This window comes from Oncorhynchus mykiss, chromosome 12, assembly GCF_013265735.2.
Source record: "Oncorhynchus mykiss isolate Arlee chromosome 12, USDA_OmykA_1.1, whole genome shotgun sequence".
In the NCBI taxonomy this organism is placed as follows: Eukaryota; Metazoa; Chordata; class Actinopteri; order Salmoniformes; family Salmonidae; genus Oncorhynchus; species Oncorhynchus mykiss.
In genome coordinates, this window is record NC_048576.1 from 100,759,425 (window position 1) to 100,786,287 (window position 26,863).

Genomic DNA, 26,863 nt, shown 5'->3' on the forward strand with positions numbered 1-26,863 from the left:
AGAAGGAAGGAAGAATCTCAAATATAAAATATATTTCCATTTGTTTAATAACACTTTCTGTTGGTTACTATATGATTCCATATGTGTTATTTCATAGTTTTGATGTCTTCACTATTATTCTACAGAAAACAGAATACTAGTAACATTAAATAAAAACCCTTGAATGAGTAGGTGTGTCTGAACTTTAGACTGGTGCTGTATGTACACACACACACACGCGCACACACACACACACACACATATATATATATATATATATATATATATATATATATATATATATATATATATATCTGTGTATATACACACATACGCTACAAATGGCAGAGAACCAGGAATGTGTTTTCAGAAAAGCCCTGATTCAACAAGACCTGAGACATGTAATTACAACCACCGCTTCTACACACACACACACACGTTTTGGGTATTTCTCATACTTCTGCTCAGAAGCGTTGCCGTGTGTGTGTGCGTGTGTGATCTATGCCATGCCCTAGGGTAAGGTTTTTCTCCAGACTCAGCGTTTCTTCAGTCTTTCATGTCTCCCTCCTCTGTTAACTCCTCCGCTCTCTCCCTCTCTTTATCTGTGAGCTCAGATAAGGGTAGGCGAAGGGACACATACACATACACTCTCTTCTCCCTCTTCCCCCGCCTCTCCTCTCCCTATCCTCCGTCTCTCCTCTCCATATCCCCCCGTCTCTCCTCTCCCTCTCCCCCCGCCTCTCCTCTCCATATCCCCCGCCTCTCCTCTCCCTATCCCCCCATCTGTCTCTCTTCTCCCTATCCCCCATCCATCTCTCCTCTCCCTATCCCCCCGCCTCTCCCTCTTGTGACGACCCTCCCACTCTGTCTGCTGTATTCTGTCTTTGTTCTTGTTTCCTTATTAGGATGCCGGTGGGCGGAGTTGGGAGGGTCGTCAGCTTCATGGGAAACACCTGGGCCAGGTGTCTCCCAGGATAAATAGACCTCTTCCACATTCATGGAAGAGACTCTCTCCATGCAGACACCTTTGTAGATTGTGTTGTGGTTCTTGGTGGCCTTTTGTTTGTTTGCTTTGGCACCTTTCAACACCCTGCATTATCACATTCATGCACGCAAAACTCACTTACACTACTGATTACTGATTACACACATCATTGTATATTTTCCTTAGTTGCTTTAGTTAATAAATATATATTTTGTTACTCCTTATCTCCACGTTGTCTCCCTTTGTTACGGGCTTTGAGCCGGTTCGTGACACTCTCCCCCCGTCTCTCCTCTCCCTCTCCCCCCGCCTCTCCTCTCCATATCCCCCGCCTCTCCTCTCCATATCCCCCGCCTCTCCTCTCCCTATCCCCCCGCCTCTCCCTCTCCCCCCGTCTCTCCTCTCCCTCTCCCCCTGCCTCTCCCTCTCCCCCCGTCTCTCCCTCTCCCTCTCCCTCTCCCCCCGCCTCTCCTCTCCATATCCCAGCCTCTCCTCTCCCTATCCCCCCATTCGCCTCTCCTCTCCCTATCCCCCCATTCGCCTCTCCTCTCCCTATCCCCCCATTCGCCTCTCCTCTCCCTATCCCCCCATTCGCCTCTCCTCTCCCTATCCCCCCATCCGTCTCTCCTCTCCCTATCCCCCCATCCGTCTCTCCTCTCCCTATCCCCCCATCTGTCTCTCCTCTCCCTATCCCCCATCCATCTCTCCTCTCCCTATCCCCCCGCCTCTCCCTCTCCCCCGTCTCTCCTCTCCCTCTCCCCCCGCCTCTCCTCTCCATGTCCCCCGCCTCTCCTCTCCCTATCCCCCCCATCCGTCTCTCCTCTCCCTATCCCCCCATCCGTCTCTCCTCTTCCTATCCCCGTTCGATCTCTCCTCTCCCTATCCCCCCGCCTCTCCCTCTCCCCCCGTCTCTCCTCTCCCTCTCCCCCGCCTCTCCTCTCCATATCCCCCGTCTCTCCTCTCCCTATCCCCCCATCTGTCTCTCCTCTCCCTATCCCCCATCCATCTCTCCTCTCCCTATCCCCCCGCCTCTCCCTCTCCCCCGTCTCTCCTCTCCCTCTCCCCCCGCCTCTCCTCTCCATGTCCCCCGCCTCTCCTCTCCCTATCCCCCCCATCCGTCTCTCCTCTTCCTATCCCCGTTCGATCTCTCCTCTCCCTATCCCCCAGCCTCTCCCTCTCCCCCCGTCTCTCCTCTCCCTCTCCCCCGCCTCTCCTCTCCATATCCCCCGTCTCTCCTCTCCCTATCCCCCCATCCGTCTCTCCTCTCCCTATCCCCCCATCCGTCTCTCCTCTCCCTATCCCCCCATCTGTCTCTCCTCTCCCTATCCCCCCGCCTCTCCCTCTCCCCCCGTCTCTCCTCTCCCTCTCCCCCGCCTCTCCTCTCCATATCCCCCGCCTCTCCTCTCCATATCCCCCGCCTCTCCTCTCCATATCCCCCGTCTCTCCTCTCCCTATCCCCCCATCCGTCTCTCCTCTCCCTATCCCCCATCGATCTCTCCTCTCCCTATCCCCCCGCCTCTCCCTCTCCCCCCATCTCTCCTCTCCCTCTCCCCCGCCTCTCCTCTCCATATCCCCCGCCTCTCCTCTCCATATCCCCCGTCTCTCCTCTCCCTATCCCCCGTCTCTCCTCTCCCTATCCCCATCTGTCTCTCCTCTCCCTATCCCCCATCCATCTCGCCTCTCCCTCTCCCCCCGCCTCTCCCTCTCCCCCCGCCTCTCCCTCTCCCCCCGCCTCTCCCTCTCCCCCCGCCTCTCCCTCTCCCCCCGTCTCTCCTCTCCCTCTCCCCCGCCTCTCCTCTCCATATCCCCGTCTCCCCTCTCCCTATCCCCCCATCCGTCTCTCCTCTCCCTATCCCCATCTGTCTCTCCTCTCCCTATCCCCATCTGTCTCTCCTCTCCCTGTCTCTCCTCTCCTTATCCCCCGTCTCTCCTCTCCCTATCCCCCGTCTCTCCTCTCCTTATCCCCCGTCTCTCCTCTCCCTATACCCCGTCTCTCCTCTCCCTATCCCCCGTCTCTCCTCTCCCTATCCCCCGTCTCTCCTCTCCCTATCCCCCGTCTCTCCTCTCCCTATCCCCCGTCTCTCCTCTCCCTATCCCCCGTCTCTCCTCTCCCTATCCCCCGTCTCTCCTCTCCCTATCCCCCGTCTCTCCTCTCCCTATCCCCCGTCTCTCCTCTCCCTATCCCCCGTCTCTCCTCTCCCTATCCCCCGTCTCTCCTCTCCCTATACCCCGTCTCTCCTCTCCCTATACCCCGTCTCTCCTCTCCCTATACCCCGTCTCTCCTCTCCCTATACCCCGTCTCTCCTCTCCCTATCCCCCGTCTCTCCTCTCCCTATCCCCCGTCTCTCCTCTCCCTATCCCCCGTCTCTCCTCTCCCTATCCCCCGTCTCTCCTCTCCCTATCCCCCGTCTCTCCTCTCCCTCTCCCCCGTCTCTCCTCTCCCTCTCCCCCGTCTCTCCTCTCCCTCTCCCCGTCTCTCCTCTCCCATGTCTCTCCTCTCCATATCCCCCGTCTCTCCTCTCCCTATCCCCCGTCTCTCCTCTCCCTATCCCCCGTCTCTCCTCTCCATATCCCCCGTCCGTCTCTCCTCTCCCTATCCCCCGTCCGTCTCTCCTCTCCATATCCCCCGTCCGTCTCTCCTCTCCCTATCCCCCGTCCGTCTCTCCTCTCCCTATCCTCCGTCCGTCTCTCCTCTCCCTATCCCCCCATCTGTCTCTCCTCTCCCTATCCCCCATCTGTCTCTCCTCTCCCTATCCCCCATCTGTCTCTCCTCTCCCTATCCCCCCATCTGTCTCTCCTCTCCCTATACCCCGTCTCTCCTCTCCCTATCCCCCCATCTGTCTCTCCTCTCCCTATCCCCATCTGTCTCTCATCTCTCCTCTCCCTATACCCCATCTCTCCTCTCCCTATCCCCCGTGTCTCCTCTCCCTCTCCCCCGTCCGTCTCTCCTCTCACTATTCCCCCGTCTCTCCTCTCCCCGTCTCTCCTCTCCCTCTCCCCCGTCTCTCCTCTCCCTCTCCCCCGTCTCTCCTCTCCCTCCACTAGGTGGCAGTTCTACCTAAAAGTAAGATGACCAGAACTCAGTCTGAATGACTTGATGGATGATACAAACATAAAAATAGTTAGAATAGATAGGATCAATGCCATACAGTTGGTGTCATTATCTAGAGTATATTCTATTCTATTCACTTGATGTATGGTACAGACATAGAAATATGTAGAATAGATAGGATCAATGCTATGCAGTTGGTGTCATTATCTAGAGTATATTCACTCCAATCCACTTGCTGTATAGTAGGCCTACAGACATACAATAGGTAGACTGGAAATAATGTCCCCTGTCTCATGTCTTCTCTACTCTATTCCCTTTCAAGCCTGGTATCAAAGTGTACATTATCTACTGTCACAGACCCCAGGTCGACGCACATATAACATCTCCTCACTGCTTCTATACCTGACACGAGATTCATCCCAAAATACCTGATACCTGACACGAGATTCATCCCAAAATCACAATCCTAACAACGGCTAATCCCCCCCCCCCCCCCCCGAGTTCCCTTCCTTTTCGCCAATAGTTTACATACAGAAAGTTCTGTGTCCAGTTAGTCACAACTTATTCTGTCAAACAAGGGATAGTACTAGTAGCCCCCTAGAGAGAACAAGGGATAGTACTAGTAGCCCCCTAGAGAGAACAAGGGATAGTACTAGTAGCCCCCTAGAGAGAACAAGGGATAGTACTAGTAGCCCCCTAGAGAGAACCTGCTTTACTTAATGTCTCCTCACAACAAACAGCCCAACCTGGTCTCAGAGCATTTCATATGATTCTTTACGTAAAAACAAGAGAACTCCATTTAGTATGATACGTTATGTTTGGTGTGGTTACATACGACAGATGGTTACTCAAGACAAAAAAATGAAAGGAGGGTTGTTGGTTGGGGTGGATGGGTGAACGTGAACGTCTCGCAACTCAAAGGTTGCGAGTTCGAATCTCATCATGGACAACTTTAACATTTTTAGCAAATGAGCTACTTTTCAACTACTTGGCATGTTAGCTAACCCTTCCACTAAACCTAACCTTGACCCTTTTAACTAACCCTTCACCTAACCCTAACCTTAAACCCTAGCCTAGCTAACGTTAGCGAGCAAATTAGCTCATTTTCAACTACTTGGCATCTTAGCTAACCCTTTACCTAACCCTAACCTTAAACCCTAGCCTAGCTAACGTTAGCGAGCTAGCTAACCCTTCACCTAACCCTAACCTTAAACCCTAGCCTAGCTAACGTTAGCGAGCTAGCTAACCCTTCACCTAACCCTAACCTTAAACCCTAGCCTAGCTAACGTTAGCGAGCTAGCTAACCCTTCACCTAACCCTAACCATAAACCCTAGCCTAGCCATCTACCTACAATTCGGAACCTATCATACGTTTTTTTGCAGCTTCGTTACCTAAGTTTTGCTATTCGTAACATATTGTACATTTAGCAAATGTGTAACATAATAGAAATTGCAATTCGTAAACTAGCAGACGTGTTTCGCAATTTTCGTAACATATTGTACGTTTTTCAAATTCGTAACATATCATGCAAATTATAATTAGTTAAAATATCATACTAAATGGGTGATGGACATCCCCAAAATAATACATATCATACAAAACATATCATATACAAAGAGAGTATCTCGGGTTTTGCGTAAAGAACAACAGGAAATGCTCTGAGACCAGGTTGAACAAAGACCCCACAGGCTTTTCTTTAACCGGGGAAAGACAGCTACAGAAGACATCAGTAACGAAGTAACGGATGTTAAAAAAGACTGGTGTCATTTCGTGTGTACCGATCTTATTGGCGTATACGTTTATTTCCTGCTCAGAGAAAGTGAGAGCGAGAGATCGAGACGCAGGAGAAATAGTTTGATTTCTGCGCAAGAAAAGTTTTACAGAACAAGTGTCCTTTGCTAAAAAGGTAAGAGTAATCATTTATCATCTAATGCAACAGTATAATGTTTTGCTTGTAGGTTTGAGGAGTTTCCGTGGTAAATTGTCGGGTGATTGACGCAGTTGCAGAGAGATTTGGTCATTTGATGCGCGTTGATTGTCTATAGATGATTTTGCGCGCATTGATAAAGTTGAGGGAAAGCACCTGACATCAGAAAGCCTGCCGTAGGCCTATCTGTAAAAAGTTGTTGTACTTTTGAAAGACATCAGATACAGAAAAGCTTTCCCATTCGGGAAAGAGCTAGGCCTACAGTTGTCTTGTGTGTTGTCTCTACACAGTGGCCCCTTTTTAAATGTTGCTCTAAATGACAACAAACGCTCTCCCCTACGTATTAAGTGTAGGCTTACACTCGTTTCTCTATCGAGGTCCGGTTTAGGTCGTGATTTAGTTGGAGGAAAAAGTAGAGCCTGAACCAGAGACCATGTCAGCAGACCCTGCCTTGCTGTAATGACTAACGATGAGTCGTTCGGGAACGAACGGAAAGTGTTTCTGCAAATACATTAGAACATGATTCTCTGAAGAGGGTGAATCCCCCTGTGCAGGAACATATAACAGTGTGGAGAGTTAATCAATCTGGTCCACGCTGATATTTTCAGTACAGGCCATCTGATAATTTGGCTAAAAATGTATTTCAGCGCGCATTTCCCGATCTGACATAATAACCTGCCTTTTTAGGTTTTACATTGGAGATAGATTTTCATTTTTTTTTTCATGGTTCTAGATCGATTATTAAGCCTTTTGAACGAAGAGACGTTTGGGAGCCATCCATACACGTTTAACCAGCACCCTAGATGGGTCCCATCCCTACGTAGGTGTTTAACCAGCACCCTAGACGGGTCCCATCCCTACGTAGGTGTTTAACCAGCACCCTAGATGGGTCCCATCCCTACGTAGGTGTTTAACCAGCACCCTAGACGGGTCCCATCCCTACACGTTTAACCAGCACCCTAGATGGGTCCCATCCCTACGTAGGTGTTTAACCAGCACCCTAGATGGGTCCCATCCCTACACGTTTAACCAGCACCCTAGATGGGTCCCATCCCTACACGTTTAACCAGCACCCTAGATGGGTCCCATCCCTACGTAGGTGTTTAACCAGCACCCTAGATGGGTCCTATCCCTACGTAGGTGTTTAACCAGCACCCTAGATGGGTCCCATCTCTACGTAGGTGTTTAACCAGCACCCTAGATGGGTCCCATCCCTACACGTTTAACCAGCACCCTAGATGGGTCCCATCCCTACATGTTTAACCAGCACCCTAGATGGGTCCCATCCCTACGTAGGTGTTTAACCAGCACCCTAGATGGGTCCCATCCCTACGTAGGTGTTTAACCAGCACCCTAGATGGGTCCCATCCCTACGTAGGTGTTTAACCAGCACCCTAGATGGGTCCCATCTCTACGTAGGTGTTTAACCAGCACCCTAGATGGGTCCCATCCCTACACGTTTAACCAGCACCCTAGATGGGTCCCATCCCTACGTAGGTGTTTAACCAGCACCCTAGATGGGTCCCATCCCTACACGTTTAACCAGCACCCTAGATGGGTCCCATCCCTACGTAGGTGTTTAACCAGCACCCTAGATGGGTCCCATCCCTACGTAGGTGTTTAACCAGCACCCTAGATGGGTCCCATCCCTACGTAGGTGTTTAACCAGCACCCTAGATGGGTCCCATCCCTACACGTTTAACCAGCACCCTAGACGGGTCCCATCCCTACACGTTTAACCAGCACCCTAGATGGGTCCCATCCCTACACGTTTAACCAGCACTCTAGATGGGTCCCATCCCTACACGTTTAACCAGCACCCTAGATGGGTCCCATCTCTACACGTTTAACCAGCACCCTAGATGGGTCCCATCTCTACACGTTTAACCAGCACCCTAGATGGGTCCCATCCCTATGTAGGTGTTTAACCAGCACCCTAGTAGGCCTAGAGGGCATTACATGTGCTTAGCCTCACTGACACTCAGCACTCTGCCTGCATCCTAAGGAAATAGGGTGCCAAAGTAGTGCACTATATAGGGAATAGGGTACCAAAGTAGTGTACTATATAGGGAATAGGGTGCCAAATTAGTGCACCATATAGGGAATAGGGTGCCAAAGTAGGGCACTATATAGGGAATAGGGTGCCATAGTAGTGCACTATATAGGGAATAGGGTGCCAAAGTAGTGCACTATATAGGGAATAGGGTGCCAAAGTAGTTCACTATATAGGGAATAGGGTGCCAAAGTAGTGCACTATATAGGGAATAGGGTGCCATAGTAGTGCACTATATAGGGAATAGGGTGCCATAGTAGTGCACTATATAGGGAATAGGGTGCCATAGTAGTGCACTATATAGGGAATAGGGTGCCATAGTAGTGCACTATATAGGGAATAGGGTGCCATAGTAGTGCACTATATAGGGAATAGGGTGCCATAGTAGGGCACTATATAGGGAATAGGGTGCCATAGTAGTGCACTATATAGGGAATAGGGTGCCATAGTAGTGCACTATATAGGGAATAGGGTGCCATAGTAGTGCACTATATAGGGAATAGGGTGCCATAGTAGTGCACTATATAGGGAATAGGGTGCCATAGTAGGGCACTATATAGGGAATAGGGTGCCATAGTAGTGCACTATATAGGGAATAGGGTGCCATAGTAGGGCACTATATAGGGAATAGAGTGCCATAGTAGTGCACTATATAGGAAATAGAGTGCCATAGTAGTGCACTATATAGGGAATAGAGTACCATAGTAGTGCACTATATAGGGAATAGGGTGCCATTTGGAGTGCAGATCTCACCAACCCTTCTACCCTGGACCTGATATTTCTGACCAGCGTTCAACATCAATAATGTCAGATGATTCAGATGAATAATAAAGAGTCCCTATGAATCAATATTTAATGATGGTGAATCTGCTCTTTAAAGTCAATCTGTTGAATCTATCTGTGTGTACACTCGGGCGGTGGTCAGAGGCCTGTATAGAGGCCTACTTTGGCACCCTATTCCCTATATAGTGAACTACTTTGGCACCCTATTCCCTATATAGTGAACTACTTTGGCACCCTATTCCCTATATAGTGAACTACTTTGGCACCCTATTCCCTATATAGTGCACTACTTTTAACCTGGTTCCATAGGATCCTGTGATCTGTTCAAAAGTAGTGCACTATCTAGAGGAATAGCAGGGTGCCATTTTGGGACGCAGGTCATCGCTGGAAGTGGGGAGTAGCTCCTAAATACACTGATCTAAGGTCAGTTTTATGTTCTGTCCTCTAATGGTTCAGGTTAGTGTTGAGGGGAGGGGATGCTGATCCTAGATCTGTAGTTCAGGTTAGTATTGGGGGGAGGGGATGCTGATCCTAGATCTGTAGTTCAGGTTAGTGTTGGGGGGAGAGGATGCTGATCCTAGATCTGTAGTTCAGCTGATCCTAGATCTGTAGTTCAGGTTAGTGTTGGGGGGAGAGGATGCTGATCCTAGATCTGTAGTTCAGCTGATCCTAGATCTGTAGTTCAGGTTAGTGTTGGGGGGAGAGGATGCTGATCCTAGATCTGTAGTTCAGCTGATCCTAGATCTGTAGTTCAGGTTAGTGTTGGGGGGAGAGGATGCTGATCCTAGATCTGTAGTTCAGCTGATCCTAGATCTGTAGTTCAGGTTAGTGTTGGGGGGGGGGGGATGCTGATCCTAGATCTGTAGTTCAGGTTAGTGTTGGGGGGAGAGGATGCTGATCCTAGATCTGTAGTTCAGCTGATCCTAGATCTGTAGTTCAGGTTAGTGTTGGGGGGAGAGGATGCTGATCCTAGATCTGTAGTTCAGCTGATCCTAGATCTGTAGTTCAGGTTAGTGTTGGGGGGGGGGGATGCTGATCCTAGATCTGTAGTTCAGGTTAGTGTTGGGGGGAGGGGATGCTGATCCTAGATCTGTAGTTCAGGTTAGTATTGGGGGGAGGGGATGCTGATCCTAGAGCTGTAGTTCAGCTGATCCTAGATCTGTAGTTCAGGTTAATATTGGGGGAAGCTGATCCTAGAGCTGTCGTTCAGCTGATCCTAGATCTGTAGTTCAGCTGATCCTAGAGTAGTTGATAAATTATTATAAGGGACAGTATTATATCTTACTGTGATAAGTATATATAATAACTCAGTTATTACAACCAGTAATAATGCATTAGTCTTTTCTGTTGGCAGTTGGTATGAAACTACAAGTTAATATTGTTGATCAACCCACTGTTGAGAAATGTTGGTCTGTCTTCCTCTTTTGACTCAGCATGTGTGTGTGTGTGTGTGTGTGTGTGTGCCTGCGTGTGTGTGTGTGCCTGCGTGCGTGTGTGTGTGTGTTTGCCCGCTTGTGTGTGTGTTTGCACGTGTGTGTGTGTGTGTGTGTGTGTGTGTTTGAATCTGTGTGTTTGTGTGTGTGTTTTGAATCTGTGTGTGTGTGTGTGTGTGTGTGTGTGTGTGTGTCTTCCTCTCCTCTGAAAATCTTTTTTTGGCATCTTCATTTCCTCCTGAACTGGAGCTAACAGAAGAACCAGTCAGACCAGCTTCTCACTCTCTCACCATCCTCACTGAACATGCCTGCAAACAGGCCTACAAACAGGCCTACAAACAGGCCTACAAACAGACCTACATACAGGCCTACAAACAGGCCTACAAACAGGCCTACAAACAGACCTACAGTCCTGGAGAATTATTGTTCTCCATCCATTAGCTGTTTGTCTTAATATGACCCTCCTCACACCCCTCTATACCACCCCTCTATACCATCCCTCTATACCATCCCTCTATACCAGCCCTCTATACCACCCCTCTATACCACCCCTCTATACCATCCCTCTATACCATCCCTCTATACCAGCCCTCTATACCACCCCTCTATACCACCCCTCTATACCACCCCTCTATACCACCCCTCTATACCACCCCCCTATACCACCCCCCTATACCACCCCTCTATACCACCCCCCTATACCACCCCTCTATACCACCCCCCTATACCAGCCCCTGATACTCCTTAAACCAGTTTATTAACCCCTATCCGACCAGCCCCTTGAGTCTCATTAAACCAGTTTATTAACTCCAATCTGACCATCAGTACAGTGGCATGGTTACGGTTGGCAGTAAACCACATCATTAATCCCAGTTATCTATATAAACATTATAGAGATGCATCTCCTACATGACTCGGTGTATTACGGTGTAGACATCCCATTACTCACTGGGTGGACATTGGTATCCTAGCAACAGGATATAAAAAAATCTGCTTTCTTTGTCAGGAAAACTGAACATAGATTCTGGTGAGGATAAACTGATCCTAGATCTGTGCCTGCTAGAGGACACCTCTACCCAAATCAAAGATTCTGGTGAGGATAAACTGATCCTAGATCTGTGCCTGCTAGAGGACACCTCTACCCAAATCAAAGATTCTGGTGAGGATAAACTGATCCTAGATCTGTGCCTGCTAGAGGAAACTTCTACCCAAATCAATGTTTTATGTTTGCGTACACAGATCTGCAGATGTTATCGCAGGTTCAGCTAAATGCTTGTGTTTGCTAGCTCCAACAAGTGTAGTAATGTCTAGCTATACAAAACATTACACACATAACCCAGGAAATGAAGAAATATCAGAACGAGAAACGTCAGTATCAAAAATAAATATATATACATATATTTATAATCCGGGTCGTTTTTGGTCCTGGATACTGATTGGCTGAAACCCTGTGGTATATCAGACAATATAACATGGGTATGAAACTAAAGGACTTGTTTACTGGTGTAATTACATTGGTAACCTGTTAAAAAATGAGCAATAAGGCTCATCGGGGTTTTGTGGTATATGAGCAATATACCACACGGCTATGGGCTGGTATCCAGGCTGTAGTCTCTCTGCACACGGCTATGGGCTGGTATCCAGGCTGTAGTCTCTGAGAACAGACATATACCACACGGCTAAGGGCTGGTATCCAGGCTGTAGTCTCTCTGATGCGTTGTGTCTGAGAACAGACATATACCACACGGCTAAGGGCTGGTATCCAGGCTGTAGTCTCTCTGATGCGTTGTGTCTGAGAACAGACATATACCACACCTCCTCTGGCCTACGTTGCTTAAATATACATCGATTGTACAAAACATCAGGAACACCTGCTCGTTACATGACAGACTGACCAGGTGAATCCAGGACAGACTGACCAGGTTAATCCAAGACACAGACTCACCAGGTGTTATACATGACATAGACTGACCAGGTGTTATACATGACATAGACTGACCAGGTGTTATACATGACATAGACTGACCAGGTGTTATCCATGACATAGACTGACCAGGTGTTATACATGACATAGACTGACCAGGTGTTATACATGACACAGACTGACCAGGTGTTATACATGACACAGACTGACCAGGTGTTATACATGACACAGACTGACCAGGTGTTATACATGACATAGACTGACCAGGTGTTATACATGACATAGACTGACCAGGTGTTATACATGACATAGACTGACCAGGTGTTATACATGACACAGACTGACTAGGTGTTATACATGACATAGACTGACCAGGTGAATCCAGGTGAAAGCTGTGATCCCTTATTGATGTCACTTTGTTAAATCCACTTCAATCAGAGTCGATGAAGGGGAGGAGACCAGGTTAAAGATGAAGGGGAGGAGACCTGGTTAAAGATGAAGGGGAGGAGACCAGGATAAAGATGAAGGGGAGGAGACCTGGTTAAAGATGAAGGGGAGGAGACCTGGTTAAATATGAAGGGGAGGAGACCAGGTTAAAGATGAAGCGGAGGAGACCTGGTTAAATATGAAGGGGAGGAGACAGGTAAAGATGAAGGGGAGGAGACCTGGTTAAATATGAAGGGGAGGAGACCTGGTTAAATATGAAGGGGAGGAGACAGGTAAAGATGAAGGGGAGGAGACCTGGTTAAATATGAAGGGGAGGAGACAGGTAAAGATGAAGGGGAGGAGACCAGGTTAAATATGAAGGGGAGGAGACCTGGTTAAAGATGAAGGGGAGGAGACCTGGTTAAAGATGAAGGGGAGGAGACAGGTAAAGATGAAGGGGAGGAGACCTGGTTAAATATGAAGGGGAGGAGACAGGTAAAGATGAAGGGGAGGAGACAGGTAAAGATGAAGGGGAGGAGACCTGGTTAAAGATGAAGGGGAGGAGACCTGGTTAAAGATGAAGGGGAGGAGACCTGGTTAAAGATGAAGGGGAGGAGACCTGGTTAAAGATGAAGGGGAGAAGACAGGTTAAAGATGAAGGGGAGGAGACAGGTTAAAGATGAAGGGGAGGAGACCTGGTTAAAGATGAAGGGGAGGAGACCTGGTTAAAGATGAAGGGGAGGAGACCAGGTTAAAGATGAAGGGGAGGAGACGGGGTTAAAGAAGGATTTTTAAGCCTTGAGACAACTGAGACATGGATTGTGTGTGTGTTGCCATTCAGAGGGTGAATGGGCAAGACAACATATTAGTGGCTTTGAACGGGGTATTGTATAAGTAGGTGCCAAGTGCACCAGTTTGTGTCAAGAACTGAAACTCTGCTGGGTTTTCCCACGCACAACAGCTTCCTGTGTTTATCAAGAATAGTCAAACACCCGAAAGGACATCCAGCCAACTGGACACAACTGTGGGAACCATTGGAGTCAACATGGGCCAGGATCCCTGTGGAACGCAGGGAGGCAGTTCTGAAGGCAACTCAATATTAGTTCTTGTTCATGTTTGTACACTCAGTGTATAGATGGTGTGTATGGATGGTGTGTATAGATGGTGTGTATGGATGGTGTGTATAGATGGTGTGTGTATGGATGGTGTGTATGGGTGGTGTGTATAGATGGTGTGTGTATAGATGGTGTGTATATAGATGGTGTGTATGGATGGTGTGTATAGATGGTGTGTATAGATGGTGTGTGTATAGATGGTGTGTATAGATGGTGTGTATGGATGGTGTGTATAGATGGTGTGTATAGGATGGTGTGTATAGACAGTAGTTATATAGGATGGTGTGTATAGACAGTAGTTATATATAGGATGGTGTGTATAGACAGTAGTTATATATAGGATGGTGTGTATAGACAGTAGTTATATAGGATGAACCATGACTAGAATACAGTATATACATATGAAGTGGACAACAGTAGTTATATAGGATGAACCAGGACTAGAATACAGTATATACATATGAAGTGGACAGCAGTAGTTATATAGGATGAACCATGACTAGAATACAGTATATACATATGAAGTGGACAACAGTAGTTATATAGGATGAACCAGGACTAGAATACAGTATATACATATGAAGTGGACAACAGTAGTTATATAGGATGAACCATGACTAGAATACAGTATATACATATGAAGTGGACAGCAGTAGTTATATAGGATGAACTAGAATACAGTATATACATATGAAGTGGACAACAGTAGTTATATAGGATGAACCATGACTAGAATACAGTATATACATATGAAGTGGACAACAGTAGTTATATAGGATGAACTAGAATACAGTATATACATATGAAGTGGACAGCAGTAGTTATATAGGATGAACTAGAATACAGTATATACATATGAAGTGGACAGCAGTAGTTATATAGGATGAACCAGGACTAGAATACAGTATATACATATGAAGTGGACAACAGTAGTTATATAGGATGAACCATGACTAGAATACAGTATATACATATGAAGTGGACAACAGTAGTTATATAGGATGAACCAGGACTAGAATACAGTATATACATATGAAGTGGACAACAGTAGTTATATAGGATGAACCAGGACTAGAATACAGTATATACATATGAAGTGGACAACAGTAGTTATATAGGATGAACCATGACTAGAATACAGTATATACCAGTGTTCAGTGACTCTATGTACATAGGGCAGCGGTCTCTAAGGTGCAGGGTAGGGTACCGGGTGATAGTCGGTTAGTGACAGTGGTATTGGGGTTGAACAGGCCAGGTCTCGGGTGGCTGAGGTCCTTGAAAACTGGTTACCAAAGTAATTAAAACAGTAAATAAGTAATTTTTAAAAAATTTAAATTAATTACTGTTTAAATTACGTGGTGTCGGTGTCCTGGAGGGCAGGTAGTTTTCCCCCGGTGATGCGTTGGGCAGATCTCACTACCCTCTGGAGAGCCCTGCGGTTGTGGGCGGTGCAGTTGCCGTACCAGGCGGTGATACAGCCCGACAGGATGCTCTCCATTGTGCATCTGTAAACGTTTGTGAGGGTCTTAGGTGCCAAGCCAAATGAGGTTGAAGAGGTGCTGTTGTGCCTTCTTCACCACGCTGCCAGTGTGGGGGGACCATTTCAGGTCCTCAGTGATGTGGACGCAGAGGAACTTAAGGCTTTCGACCCTGTCCACTGCCGTCGATGTGGACGGGGCCGAGCTGTCTCTGCTGTCTCCTGTAGTCTCTGCTGTCTCTGCTGTCTCCTGTAGTCCCTGATCAGCTCTGTCGTTTAGTTGACGTTAAGGGACAGGTTATTTTCCTGGCACCACTCCTCCAGGGCCCTCAGCTTAGAGGGCACTATGATGTTGAAGGCTGAGCTTAGAGGGCACTATGATGTTGAAGGCTCAGCTTAGAGGGCACTATGGTGTTGAAGGCTGAGCTTAGAGGGCACTATGATGTTGAAGGCTGAGATTAGAGGGCACTATGATGTTGAAGGCTGAGCTTAGAGGGCACTATGGTGTTGAAGGCTCAGCTTAGAGGGCACTATGGTGTTGAAGGCTCAGCTTAGAGGGCACTATGGTGTTGAAGGCTCAGCTTAGAGGGCACTATGATGTTGAAGGCGGGGCCAGGATGAATTGATGAAAAACATTCCTTCCAGGGGTTTGGAACCTAAATGTTCCAATCGTTTGGTTCTGAACAGAACCGTCATATGTTCAGTTCTGTTCCACTGTTCCGACCAGCAAAAGACAGTTCTGAACCGGTTATAACCCCCCCCCCCCCCAAAAAAAAGTATTGGTTTATATCGTTCCTTTTTAAACCTTTGAAATAAATCACAAATAACATTTAGCTGGACATTAAATGACTTCAGGATAGAGCAGCTTCCTGTGGAGCAAGAAAACCATGGACAGACCAGTGTAGTGTACGAGATGACACTGGGCATGTTGTTGTTATCTGAATTAGGCCGAGGGGGGAGCGGCTTCTGTTGAAGGCCTTCTGCTTCTGTGAAGGCCTTCTGCTTCTGTGAAGGCCTTCTGCTTCTGTGAAGGCCTCTCGTACAAGACAGCACAGCGTAAAATAGAAAGTGACATTTTTCCTGAAGAATTGTGTGCTTGATTCAGCTGTCCAGACGCATGTTATTCAGAGGTCAACAAACTGACATCATAAAGCAAACATTCCCAGAAGTTATTTTCCCACCATAGTAGAACTACAATGTATTTAAATAACAGTGTAATCTGATCCCAGGCCTGGATTCAACCCGTATTTAAATAACAGTGTAATCTGATCCCAGGCCTGGGATTCAACCCGTATTTAAATAACAGTGTAATCTGATCCCAGGCCTGGGATTCAACCCGTATTTAAATAACAGTGTAATCTGATCCCAGGCCTGGATTCAACCCGTATTTAAATAACAGTGTAATCTGATCCCAGGCCTGGATTCAGAAGGAGAGTGGATGGAGAGGGGGAGAGGAGGAGAGTGGATGGAGGGGGAGGGAGGAGGAGAGTGGATGGAGGGGGAGGGAGGAGGAGAGTGGATATAGAGGGAGAGAGGAGGAGAGTGGATGGAGAGGGAGAGAGGAGGAGAGTGGATGGAGAGGGAGAGAGGAGGAGAGTGGATGGAGAGGGAGAGAGGAGGAGAGTGAATGGAGAGGGAGAGAGGAGGAGAGTGGATGGAGAGGAGGAGAGTGGATGGAGAGGGGGAGAGGAGGAGAGTGGATGGAGGGGGAGGGAGGAGAGTGGATGGAGGAGACGGAGAGTGGATGGAGAGGGGGAGAGGAGGAGAGTGGATGGAGAGGGAGGGAGGAGAGTGGATGGAGAGGGAGAGAGGAGGAGAGTGGATGGAGAGGGAGAGAGGAGGAGAGTGGAGGGAGAGAGGAGGAGAGTGGATGGAGAGGGAGAGAGGAGGAGAGTGGATGGAGAGGGAGGAAGGAGAGTGGATGGAGAGGGAGAGAGGAGGAGAGTGGATGGAGAGGGAGAGAGGAGAGTGGATGGAGAGGGAGAGAGGAGAAGAGTGGATAGAGAGGGAGAGAGGAGGAGAGTGGATGGAGAGGGAGAGAGGAGGAGAGTGGATGGAGAGGGAGAGAGGAGGAGAGTGGATGGAGAGGGAGAGAAGAGGACAGTGGATGGAGAGGGAGGGAGGAGAGTGGATGGAGAGGGAGAGAGGAGGAGAGTGGATGGAGAGGGAGAGTAGACGGAGAGTGGATGAAGAGGGAGAGAGGAGGAGAGTGGAACGAGAGGGAGAGAAGAGGAGAGTGGATGGAGAGGGAGAGAGGAGGAGAGTGGATAGAGAGGGAGAGAGGAGAGTGGATGGAGAGGGAGAGAGGAGAGTGGATGGAGAGGGAGAGAAGAGGAGAGTGGATGGAGAGGGAGAGAGGAGGAGAGTGGATATAGAGGGAGAGAGGAGAGTGGATATAGAGGGAGAGAGGAGAGTGGATGGAGAGGGAGAGAGGAGAGTGGATGGCGAGGGAGAGAGGAGGAGAGTGGATGGAGAGGGAGAGAAGAGGAGAGTGGATGGAGAGGGAGAGAGGAGAGTGGATGGAGAGGGAGAGAGGAGAGTGGATGGAGGGAGGAGAATGAGAGTGGATGGAGAGGGAGAGAGGGAGGAGAGTGGATGGATGGAGGAGAGGGAGAGTGGCTTGTGTACCGAGGAAGCAAAAAAAAGAGAGCATGAGAGAGTGGGAGAATGGGAGTGAGCGAAAGCAAGCAAGCCAGGGAGGGAGGGAGGGAGGGAGGGTGGGAAGGGGGAAAGATGAGCTCATTGCAGTCACTGGGTTGGTGACTGAAGGAGGGAGGGAGGAGGATGGGGGGGAGAGGATAGAGGGGAGAGGATAGAGGGAGAGGAGGAGGAGAGGAGGCAGAGGTTTAGCTACTTCTGTCTGAGAATCGATAGCTAGAATGGCTCCAGCACACAGAACTGTAGACAGGGCTAGCATCTCCCTTTGCATCTCTAACCAAATACAAATAGGAATGAACATTTCTCCTTTAGCATCTTAAGCTAACTGAATATGATTTTCAAAATGAGCCGTTAGCATTTCCAATGTAAATCGATAGAGGACTTAGCATTTAGTCAATGACATCATCGGGTGTCACTATGCTACCGTGCTAGCTTACACATTTTGTAGGGAGCCGGCACAGACACTCCTCTCTCTCTCTCTCTCTCTCTCGCTCTTTTTTTTCTCTCTCTCTCTCTCTCTCTCTCTCTCTCTCTCTCTCTCGCTCTTTTTCTCTCTCTCGCTCTCTCTCTCTCACTCTTTTTCTCTCTCTCGCTCTCTCTCTCTCTGACTCGCTCTCTCTCCTTCACAGACGCTCTATCCCTCTCATCCCCACCCACACCCAAGGATTCTCCCTCTCCCTCCCTCTCTCTCTCTCTCTCTCTCTCTCTCTCTCTCTGTCGATATCTGTCCTGTTAGGAGAAGAAGGGATGCTTGTTTCTTGATTCCTCTGTTTAAAAGGACTCTTTTTGATACTGTTGACTTGAAACCGTCTGCGTGCTGGTTACTTTGCCCTACCTGTGGAGGATCCCGGTAGTCAGCCAGCCTCTGGAGCGTGTGTAGCCCCAGCAGCAGCCACCATGCTGGGCTTGGATGTGTGTGAGTTTGGGGGTCAGGTTCTGGAGCTTCTCTGGCTAACCATGTGTTACCAAGGTAACAACACTGCCTTTTATGCTGTTTTACCTGTGTGTGTGTGTGTGTGTGTGTGTGTGTGTGTGTGTGTGTGTGTGTGTCTTTCTGTCTAGTCTGTACAGTGTAGATTATCTTCTGTGTGTGTGTATATATATATATGATCAGTCTCTAGGTGGTTGGAGATGGTTTTATGTTTGATATGATAAGACAAGCCAAAGGTGGTTCATATTGTATTGGTCCTGTGTGTGTTGTGGTGTGTGTTGTGGTGTGTGTGTGTGTTGTGGTGTGGTGTGTGTGTGTGTTGTGGTGTCTGTTGTAATTTCATGTCTCAGGACTTGTTGTATCAGGGCTTTTCTGTTCACGCACTCCTGGTTGTCTGCCAATTGGGCGTGTGTGTGTGTGTGTGTGTGTGTGTGTCAGCTGAATGATGTCACCACATCTACCCCCCCCCCCCCCTGTCAAAAGTGATGGATGAGATTGTGTGTGAGTGTGGGGGGGACGGGGGAAGACACATGTTACACTGAGTGAATCAATTAGACGGCATGTTCTCCCCAAGGTGTTGGTGTAGACGCGTTTGTTCCTTCTGTGTTGGTGTGTAGATGTGTTTGTTCCTTCTGTGTTGGTGTGTAGATGCGTTTGTTCCTTCTGTGTTGGTGTGTAGATGCGTTTGTTCCGTCTGTGTTGGTGTGTAGATGCGTGAGCTGGTTCATGTGTTGGTGTAGATGCGTTTGTTCCTTCTGTGTTGGTGTGTAGATGTGTTTGTTCCTTCTGTGTTGGTGTGTAGATGCGTTTGTTCCGTCTGTGTTGGTGTGTAGATGCGTGAGCTGGTTCATGTGTTGGTGTAGATGCGTTTGTTCCTTCTGTGTTGGTGTGTAGATGTGTTTGTTCCTTCTGTGTTGGTGTGTAGATGCGTTTGTTCCGTCTGTGTTGGTGTGTAGATGCGTGAGCTGGTTCGTGTGTTGGTGTAGATGCGTGAGCTGGTTCGTGTGTTGGTGTAGATGCGTGAGTTGGTTCTGTGTGTTGGTGTAGATGCGTGAGTTGGTTCTGTGTGTTGGTGTAGATGCGTGAGTTGGTTCTGTGTGTGTGTACTACCCCCAGTTGCCTTCTGAGTGTATCCAGTAAAATGCATTGGCCCATGTAACAGTCTCATGAAGGGAAATGAGAGAGACAGAGACAGACAGAGAGAGAGACAGAGAGACAGAGACAGAGAGAGAGACAGAGAGACAGAGACAGAGACAGAGACAGAGACAGAGAGACAGAGACAGAGAGACAGAGACAGAGAGACAGAGACAGAGAGACAGAGAGACAGAGACAGAGAGAGAGACAGAGAGAGAGACAGAGAGAGAGACAGAGACTAATATCCTCCCTACGACATACAGTAGTAGTACAACCAACCTATTACTGTGTGTGTGTGTTTGTGTGTGAGAATGTCAGTGTGTGTTTGTGAGCACCTGCCTGTGTGTGTGAGTATCAGTGTTTGTACCTGAGGGGACTCCTAGTAATAAAGGGGAGACCCCCCCCCCCTCCTCCTCTGTTTGAGGCCGTCATTGTAAATAAGAATTTGTTCTTCATCAACCCTTCGCTAAGCCCCGCCCCAGAACCAATCGCAACATTCTAATGGACAGCAACTGTCGTCGACCCTTCGCTAAGCCCCGCCCCAGAACCAATCGCAACATTCTAATGGACAGCAACTGTCGTCGACCCTTCGCTAAGCCCCGCCCCAGAACCAATCGCAACATTCTAATGGACAACAACTGACGTCGACCCTTCGCTAAGCCCCGCCCCAGAACCAATCGCAACATTCTAATGGACAGCAACTGCCGTCGACCCTTCGCTAAGCCCCGCCCCAGAACCAATCGCAACATTCTAATGGACAGCAACTGCCGTCGACCCTTCGCTAAGCCCCGCCCCAGAACCAATCGCAACATTCTAATGGACAGCAACTGTCGTCGACCCTTCGCTAAGCCCCGCCCCAGAACTAATCGCAACATTCCAATGGACAGCAACTGCCGTCGACCCTTCGCTAAGCCCCGCCCCAGAACCAATCACAACAATCCAATGGACAGCAACTGCCGTCGACCCTTCGCTAAGCCCCGCCCCAGAACCAATCGCAACATTCTAATGGACAGCAACTGCCGTCGACCCTTCGCTAAGCCCCGCCCCAGAACCAATCGCAACATTCCAATGGACAGCAACTGCCGTCGACCCTTCGCTAAGCCCCGCCCCAGAACCAATCACAACATTCCAATGGACAACAACTGCCGTCGACCCTTCGCTAAGCCCCGCCCCAGAACAAATCACAACATTCCAATGGACAACAACTGCCGTCGACCCTTCGCTAAGCCCCGCCCCAGAACCAATCACAACAGTTCAGTTGAATGCATTCAGTTGTACAGCTGACTAGGTCTCCCCCTCTTTCCCTTTCCAACAGCCTTCTGATTAGCAAGAGGTTGTCTGTGTTTCATTTCATTGTGTATGAGAAACATTGTTCAATTTCATTGGAAGGGGATTTTCGCCAGTGGTTGAATGAGGAATTTGGCTTCCCGGGAAAATGTTGTCTGTGGTCTAAACAGCGAATGTGCAAATGAACTTGCCTGGTTAAATACAGGTTGAAAAATAAATAATCCCCAGCTGCAGGCTGTTGGTTTTTACTGTAATTCAGTAGAGAGCCATGATGCCCAGTCCTGACTGTTGGTTTTTACTGTAATTCAGTAGAGAGCCATGATTCCCAGTCCTGACTGTTGGTTTTTACTGTAATTCAGTAGAGAGCCATGATGCCCAGTCCTGACTGTTGGTTTTTACTGTAATTCAGTAGAGAGCCATGATGCCCAGTCCTGACTGTTGGTTTTTACTGTAATTCAGTAGAGAGCCATGATTCCCAGTCCTGACTGTTGGTTTTTACTGTAATTCAGTAGAGAACCATGATGCCCAGTCCTGACTGTTGGTTTGTACTGTAATTCAGTAGAGAGCCATGATGCCCAGTCCTGACTGTTGGTTTTTACTGTAATTCAGTAGAGAGCCATGATGCCCAGCCCTGACTGTTGGTTTTTACTGTAATTCAGTAGAGAGCCATGATTCCCAGTCCTGACTGTTGGTTTTTACTGTAATTCAGTAGAGAGCCATGATTCCCAGTCCTCACTCAAATGTTTATGCGAAGCTCCAATGACGTCAGTACTTGATTCCCACCACAGTGTGAATCTGACAAAGCTACTCTCTCCCCGCTGACCAGTTATGGTATTACCCCAAAACTACTCCCTCCCCGCTGACCAGTTATGGTATTACCCCAAAACTACTCTCTCCCCGCTGACCAGTTATGGTATTACCCCAAAACTACTCTCTCCCCGCTGACCATACATGGTATTACCCCAAAACTACTCTCTCCCCGCTGACCAGTTATGGTATTACCCCAAAACTACTCCCTCCCCGCTGACCAGTTATGGTATTACCCCAAAACTACTCCCTCCCCGCTGACCAGTTATGGTATTACCCCAAAACTACTCTCTCCCCGCTGACCAGTTATGGTATTACCCCAAAACTACTCCCTCCCCGCTGACCAGTTATGGTATTACCCCAAAACTACTCTCTCCCCGCTGACCAGTTATGGTATTACCCCAAAACTACTCTCTCCCCGCTGACCAGTTATGGTATTACCCCAAAACTACTCCCTCCCCGCTGACCATACATGGTATTACCCCAAAACTACTCTCTCCCCGCTGACCAGTTATGGTATTACCCCAAAACTACTCCCTCCCCGCTGACCATACATGGTATTACCCCAAAACTACTCTCTCCCCGCTGACCAGTTATGGTATTACCCCAAAACTACTCCCTCCCCGCTGACCAGTTATGGTATTACCCCAAAACTACTCCCTCCCCGCTGACCAGTTATGGTATTACCCCAAAACTACTCTCTCCCCGCTGACCAGTTATGGTATTACCCCAAAACTACTCTCTCCCCGCTGACCAGTTATGGTATTACCCCAAAACTACTCCCTCCCCGCTGACCAGTTATGGTATTACCCCAAAACTACTCTCTCCCTGCTGACCATACATGGTATTACCCCAAAACTACTCTCTCCCCGCTGACCAGTTATGGTATTACCCCAAAACTACTCCCTCTCCGCTGACCAGTTATGGTATTACCCCAAAACTACTCTCTCCCCGCTGACCAGTTATGGTATTACCCCAAAACTACTCTCTCCCCGCTGACCAGTTATGGTATTACCCCAAAACTACTCCCTCCCCGCTGACCAGTTATGGTATTACCCCAAAACTACTCTCTCCCCGCTGACCAGTTATGGTATTACCCCAAAACTACTCCCTCCCCGCTGACCAGTTATGGTGTTACCCCAAAACTACTCCCTCCCCGCTGACCAGTTATGGTATTACCCCAAAACTACTCTCTCCCCGCTGACCAGTTATGGTATTACCCCAAAACTACTCTCTCCCCGCTGACCAGTTATGGTATTACCCCAAAACTACTCCCTCCCCGCTGACCAGTTATGGTATTACCCCAAAACTACTCTCTCCCCGCTGACCAGTTATGGTATTACCCCAAAACTACTCTCTCCCCGCTGACCATACATGGTATTACCCCAAAACTACTCCCTCCCCGCTGACCAGTTATGGTATTACCCCAAAACTACTCTCTCCCCGCTGACCAGTTATGGTATTACCCCAAAACTACTCCCTCCCCGCTGACCAGTTATGGTATTACCCCAAAACTACTCCCTCCCCGCTGACCAGTTATGGTATTACCCCAAAACTACTCTCTCCCCGCTGACCAGTTATGGTATTACCCCAAAACTACTCTCTCCCCGCTGACCAGTTATGGTATTACCCCAAAACTACTCCCTCCCCGCTGACCAGTTATGGTATTACCCCAAAACTACTCTCTCCCTGCTGACCATACATGGTATTACCCCAAAACTACTCTCTCCCCACTGACCAGTTATGGTATTACCCCAAAACTACTCCCTCCCCGCTGACCAGTTATGGTATTACCCCAAAACTACTCTCTCCCCGCTGACCAGTTATGGTATTACCCCAAAACTACTCTCTCCCCGCTGACCAGTTATGGTATTACCCCAAAACTACTCTCTCCCCGCTGACCAGTTATGGTATTACCCCAAAACTACTCCCTCCCCGCTGACCAGTTATGGTATTACCCCAAAACTACTCTCTCCCCGCTGACCAGTTATGGTATTACCCCAAAACTACTCCCTCCCCGCTGACCAGTTATGGTATTACCCCAAAACTACTCTCTCCCCGCTGACCAGTTATGGTATTACCCCAAAACTACTCCCTCCCCGCTGACCAGTTATGGTATTACCCCAAAACTACTCTCTCCCCGCTGACCAGTTATGGTATTACCCCAAAACTACTCCCTCCCCGCTGACCAGTTATGGTGTTACCCCAAAACTACTCCCTCCCCGCTGACCAGTTATGGTATTACCCCAAAACTACTCTCTCCCCGCTGACCAGTTATGGTATTACCCCAAAACTACTCTCTCCCCGCTGACCAGTTATGGTATTACCCCAAAACTACTCCCTCCCCGCTGACCAGTTATGGTATTACCCCAAAACTACTCTCTCCCCGCTGACCAGTTATGGTATTACCCCAAAACTACTCTCTCCCCGCTGACCATACATGGTATTACCCCAAAACTACTCCCTCCCCGCTGACCAGTTATGGTATTACCCCAAAACTACTCTCTCCCCGCTGACCAGTTATGGTATTACCCCAAAACTACTCTCTCCCCGCTGACCAGTTATGGTATTACCCCAAAACTACTCCCTCCCCGCTGACCAGTTATGGTATTACCCCAAAACTACTCTCTCCCCGCTGACCAGTTATGGTATTACCCCAAAACTACTCTCTCCCCGCTGACCATACATGGTATTACCCCAAAACTACTCCCTCCCCGCTGACCAGTTATGGTATTACCCCAAAACTACTCTCTCCCCGCTGACCATACATGGTATTACCCCAAAACTACTCTCCCCACTCTGACCATACATGGTATTACCCCAAAACTACTCCCCCCCCCCCCTTTGACCATACATGGTATTACCCCAAAACTACTCCCCCCCCCCCCCCCCTTTGACCATACATGGTATTACCACAAAGTGTTCTCAGTTGGACTGTTACAGTATAGTGACTCAGTTAGTGACTCAGTTACAGTGACTCAGTTACAGTATAGTGACTTAGTTACAGTGACTCAGTTACAGTGACTCAGTTATAGTGACTTGTCTGGATTCAGTCAATTGGACTCAGTCGGTTGGACTCAGTTTAGGTCAGTTGGACTCAGTTTAGGTCAGTTGGATTCAGTCAGTTGGACTTAGTTTAGGTCAGTTGGACTCAGTCGGTTGGACTCAATTTATGTCAGTTGGATTCAGTCAGTTGGACTCAGTTTAGGACAGTTGGGCTCAGTTTAGGACAGTTGGACTCAGTCGGTTGGACTCAGTTTAGGACAGTTGGACTCAGTTGGTTGGACTCAGTTTAGGACAGTTGGACTCAGTTTAGGACAGTTGGACTCAGTCAGTTGGACTCAGTCAGTTGGACTCAGTCAGTTGGACTCAGTTTAGGACAGTTGGACTCAGTTTAGGACAGTTGGACTCAGTCAGTTGGACTCAGTCAGGTGGACTCAGTTTAGGACAGTTGGACTCAGTCAATTGGACTCAGTCAGTTGGATTCAGTCAGTTGGACTCAGTTTAGGTCAGTTGGACTCAGTCAGTTGGACTCAGTTTAGGTCAGTTGGACTCAGTCAGTTGGACTCAGTCAGGTGGACTCAGTTTAGGACAGTTGGACTCAGTCAGTTGGACTCAGTTTAGGTCAGTTGGACTCAGTTTAGGACAGTTGGACTCAGTCAGTTGGACTCAGTTTAGGTCAGTTGGACTCAGTCAGTTGGACTCAGTTTAGGTCAGTTGGACTCAGTTTAGGACAGTTGGACTCAGTCGGTTGGACTCAGTTTAGGACAGTTGGACTCAGTCGGTTGGACTCAGTCAGTTGGATTCAATCAGTTGGACTCAGTTTAGGTCAGTTGGACTCAGTCAGTTGGACTCAGTTTAGGTCAGTTGGACTCAGTCAGTTGGACTCAGTTTAGGACAGTTGGACTCAGTCGGTTGGACTCAGTTTAGGACAGTTGGACTCAGTCGGTTGGACTCAGTCAGTTGGATTCAATCAGTTGGACTCAGTTTAGGTCAGTTGGACTCAGTCAGTTGGACTCAGTTTAGGTCAGTTGGACTCAGTCAGTTGGACTCAGTTTAGGTCAGTTGGACTCAGTCAGTTGGACTCAGTTTAGGACAGTTGTTATAATAACATAATGTATGCTATTTTTCCAAAGCGACTTATGTGTGTATACATTTCTCATACCTCAGCAGAAATCGAACCCACAATATATATATGTTTTAAATCCATGTTTTGTTTTTATTTTATTGAATATTAAAACAGACAATCTACTTCCTGCCACTCAGCATCTACATTACATCCAGTCTAACAGACTCCCATCCAGAGAGACCCACAGGAGCAGCCCGGGTCAAGCACCCCGCCCAAGAGCACATTGACAGATCTCCCACCAAGTTGAATCGGGGATTCTAATTAGAGACCTCTCAACCACCGGCCCAAGCTCCCAACCGCCAGGCCACCAAACCATCCAAGGTCCCCGCACAGTTCCCCCCTGAGAGCTGCCCCTCAACCCACAGTCTTTAGTGTTAAAAGCTCCATGCTCTGCCAGCTGAGCCATACAGGACCACTGTTGGACTCCGTTGGACTCAGGTGGACTCAGTTGTAGTCAGTTGGACTCAGTTGTAGTTAGTTGTAGTCAGTTGGACTCAGTTGTAGTCAGTTGGACTCAGTTGTAGTCAGTTGGACTCAGTCAGTTGGACTCAGTCAGTTGGACTCAGTTTAGGACAGTTGGACTCAGTTTAGGACAGTTGGACTCAGTCAGTTGGACTCAGTCAGGTGGACTCAGTTTAGGACAGTTGGACTCAGTCAATTGGACTCAGTCAGTTGGATTCAGTCAGTTGGACTCAGTTTAGGTCAGTTGGACTCAGTCAGTTGGACTCAGTTTAGGTCAGTTGGACTCAGTCAGTTGGACTCAGT

General features: G+C 48.4%; 2 protein-coding genes across 3 annotated transcripts in view; one reads left to right on the plus strand and one right to left on the minus strand.

Moving 5' to 3' along the window:
• The window catches only part of LOC110539068 (NLR family CARD domain-containing protein 3), a 1,005,455-nt gene that overhangs the window by 929,995 nt on the left and 48,597 nt on the right, over positions 1 to 26,863 (minus strand). The window lies entirely within an intron of this gene.
• The window catches only part of LOC118937852 (rho GDP-dissociation inhibitor 2-like), a 44,288-nt gene continuing 23,112 nt past the window's right edge, over positions 5,688 to 26,863 (plus strand). Inside the window, exon 1 of one of the 2 annotated variants that reach the window (XM_036939626.1) lies at positions 5,688 to 5,920. Coding sequence is in view for 1 of the 2 variants with exons in the window: in XM_036939625.1 (XP_036795520.1) it covers positions 18,708 to 18,780 (73 nt within the window). In the remaining variant the exon portion in view is untranslated. Of the gene's footprint in view, positions 5,921 to 18,506; positions 18,781 to 26,863 lie in introns of those variants that run through there. The other variant, XM_036939625.1, reaches the window with a different exon arrangement.